Source organism: Impatiens glandulifera, chromosome 5 (genome assembly GCF_907164915.1).
Source record: "Impatiens glandulifera chromosome 5, dImpGla2.1, whole genome shotgun sequence".
In the NCBI taxonomy this organism is placed as follows: Eukaryota; Viridiplantae; Streptophyta; class Magnoliopsida; order Ericales; family Balsaminaceae; genus Impatiens; species Impatiens glandulifera.
In genome coordinates this window covers 5,987,497-5,990,489 of record NC_061866.1, presented here as the reverse complement: position 1 = coordinate 5,990,489, position 2,993 = coordinate 5,987,497, and the positions used below count along the sequence as shown (strand labels likewise).

The window sequence follows — 2,993 nt, the reverse complement described above, 5'->3', positions numbered from 1 at the left end:
CGACGAAATTCAAGGTACCCGAGCCCTGTTCATTCGGAGGAGCCATGAGTGCTAAGGAGATAGAGAATTTCCTTTGGGATATGGAAGTCTATTTCGAGACCTCCAAGATCCCCGAAGATAAAGAAGGTGTCGGTAATCAGCATGTATCTCGTAGGCGATGCCAAGCTTTGGTGGAGAGCCCGCCTTTCGGATGATGCTAGTGCGATGCGCGACAAGATCGACACATGGGAAGTAATGAAGCGAGAACTGAAGGAGCAATTCCTCCTGGGGAATGCTTCTTGGTTAGCCCGCGAGTCCCTCCGCCGTCTACGCCATACTGGTTCCACAAGAGAATATGTAAAAAGCTTCAGTTCCCTTCTGCTTGACATCCGTGATATGTCAGAGCAGGATAAGCTGTTCAACTTTTTAACCGGACTGCAACCGTGGGCCCAAACCGAGCTAAGAAGATTGGATGTGAATGACCTACCTTCGGCCATTGCTGGGGCCGATCGGTTGGCTGATTACAAAACCATTGGCTCAGTCAGCGCCGAGCCAAGTAAGCCCTCTGCCAGAGACAAGGGGAAGGGCAAAGTCCAAGGTAGAGACCGAGGACCAGGGGGAAAGACAAGTCATAACCGAGGCAAGAGTACCGGTCATGACCGAAAGAAAACAGATTCGGACCGAGGGAGCAAATCCGGTCCGGACCGAAGACAAGCTTGATGCTACCTGTGCAACGGTGATCGACTGATGCAGGAATGCCCGCAACGCGGCAGAGTAAGTGCGATCCAAAGTCAAGAGGAGGAACAAGATGATGTGCCTTCTAGGGTGAACCCGCTGCAGATGCTAGGCGCGATGCAGGCCGGTGCCCATGTGCCACATAAGGCCCGTGGCTTGATGTATGTGAAGATCAAGATCAATGGGAAGGAAGTTATGGCTATGGTTGACACCGATGCAACCCATAACTTTGTTGCTGACAGAGAGATCAGCAAACTTGGGCTAGAGATTGCTCAACACCGCTCGAAGATGAAGGCGGTGAATTTAGAAGCTCAGCCAGTCAAGGGGCAGGCCACGACTGAGTTACAAATTGGGTCATGGAAGGGTCGGGTGGAATTCATGGCCATCCCCCTTGATGATTTCGACGTCATCCTAGGAATCGAGTTCCTAGCCGCGGCGCATGTGGCTGTTATGCCACACTTAGGAGGGATTTTCATTGCGGCACCGGAGAATCCATCCTTCATACCCGGGCGCTATGAGGCAGCCAAGGAGAAGAAGGCAACCTTGCTCTCTACCATGCAGCTCAAGAAGGGATTGAGGCGTGGAGAGCACACTTACGTGGCGACATTAGTGGAGATGAAGCCCGACGTATACTCGGATGTGCCTAGTAGAGTTGCATATTTGATGGGGCGGTTTGAAGATATCATGCCGCCCAAGTTACCTAAGGTGTTGCCTCCGAAGAGGAACATTGACCACAGAATTGAGCTGGAACCCGGGGCAGTTATACCGGCGAAGGCTCCTTATCGGATGGGTCCATCAGAGTTGGTGGAATTGAGGAAGCAGCTGACCGAGCTGTTGGAAGGTGGGCTGATTCGACCGAGCAAAACTCCATACGGGTCTCCTATTCTGTTCCAAAAGAAGACGGACGGCTCCTTGCGGATGTGTGTGGATTATCGCGCCCTCAATAAGGTAACAGTCAAAAACAAATATCCGATCCCAAACGTGTTAGATTTGTTTGATAAATTAGCATAGGTGCGGGTCTATTCGAAGATCGACTTGAGATCAGGGTACTGGCAAGTTAGGGTGGCGACCGAAGATGTGGCCAAGACTACGTGTGTGACTCGCTATGGGTCATATGAGTTCCTAGTTATGCCTTTCGGCCTAATCAATGCGCCTGCCACGTTCTGCAACCTGATGAATGATGTCTTGTATGAAAGGTTAGACCGGAGCGTTGTTGTCTACCTTGATGACATCTTGGTCTATAGTGCCTCGGCCGAGGAGCACTATAGCCACTTGGAGTGGGTGTTTGAGAAGCTGCGAGAGCACCACCTCTACATAAACAAGGGAAAATGCGAGTTCTGTTTGGAGCAAATTAATTTCTTAGGGCATATCGTCGGACATGGTGAAATCCGGATGGATCCAACCAAGGTTGTTGCTATCGAGAAGTGGCCACGACCGAGCTGAGCGACCGAGCTGCGGTCCTTCCTCGGTCTTGCCAACTATTATCGCCGGTTCATTAAAGATTATTCCAAGATGATCGGGCCCCTCACAGATTTGCTAAAGAAGGACCGAGAGTGGGTCTGGTCCGACAGATGTGAAGAAGCGTTTACTGCCCTGAAGCACGCGGTCGCGACCGAGCCCGTGTTGTAACTTCCACACTTTGACAGGCCTTTTGAAGTACATACCGATGCATCCGACCGAGCGTTGGGTGGGGTGCTGATGCAGGAGAGGCATCTGGTCGCATTCGAAAGCAGGAAGTTCAAGGATATTGAGACTCGTTATTCAACTCATGAGAAAGAGATGGTGGCGGTAGTGCATTGCCTTGAGGCATGGAGCCACTATCTTTTGGGCACCAAGTTTGTGGTGGTCACCGACAACGTGGCTAACACTTATTTCAAGACTCAGAAGATGCTGTCCCCTAAGCAAGTGAGGTGGCAAGAATTTCTCAGCGAGTTTGATTTCGAATCGCTGCACCGGCCCGGGAAGAGTAATGAAGTGGCCGATGCACTCAGCCGCCAGACGACCGAGGAATATGTGGCAGCCTTGACACTGGTGGAGGCAGGGTTCATGGATGAGATCCGTGAAGCTGCCAAGATTGATGTTGCTTACCAAGCTACGGTGAAGTAGGTGCTTGCGGGAGAAAGCACGAAATACTGGCTTGAAGATGGTCTGCTTTTTGCCAAAGGAGGGCGCGCGATCGTTCCAACTGGTCCCTTGCGTCAGAAACTACTCAGAGAGACCCATGATCCACAATGGGCCGGTCATCCTGGAGTAGGCAGAATGATGGCGCTTCTTTCACG

General features: G+C 51.5%; 1 protein-coding gene across 1 annotated transcript; it reads left to right on the top strand.

Annotated features, from left to right (window-relative positions):
- The first annotated feature begins 204 nt into the window (after positions 1-204).
- Positions 205-2,157, top strand: LOC124938921. Its single transcript, XM_047479443.1, has 3 exons — positions 205-570; positions 733-1,662; positions 1,744-2,157. Exons 1-3 carry the CDS (start codon positions 205-207, stop codon positions 2,155-2,157), a joined length of 1,710 nt encoding a protein of 569 aa, XP_047335399.1.
- Positions 2,158-2,993: the final 836 nt, after the last annotated feature.

Excerpts from the sequence above, each read along its gene's own strand:
- LOC124938921 (XM_047479443.1), top strand. The coding sequence starts at position 205 with ATGCGCGACAAGATCGACACATGGGAAGTAATGAAGCGAGAACTGAAG. Across the intron at positions 571-732 it reads GAGACAAGGGGAAGGGCAAA|GAATGCCCGCAACGCGGCAG; the intron begins GTCCAAGGTAGA and ends CGACTGATGCAG. Across the intron at positions 1,663-1,743 it reads ATTATCGCGCCCTCAATAAG|ATCGACTTGAGATCAGGGTA; the intron begins GTAACAGTCAAA and ends GTCTATTCGAAG.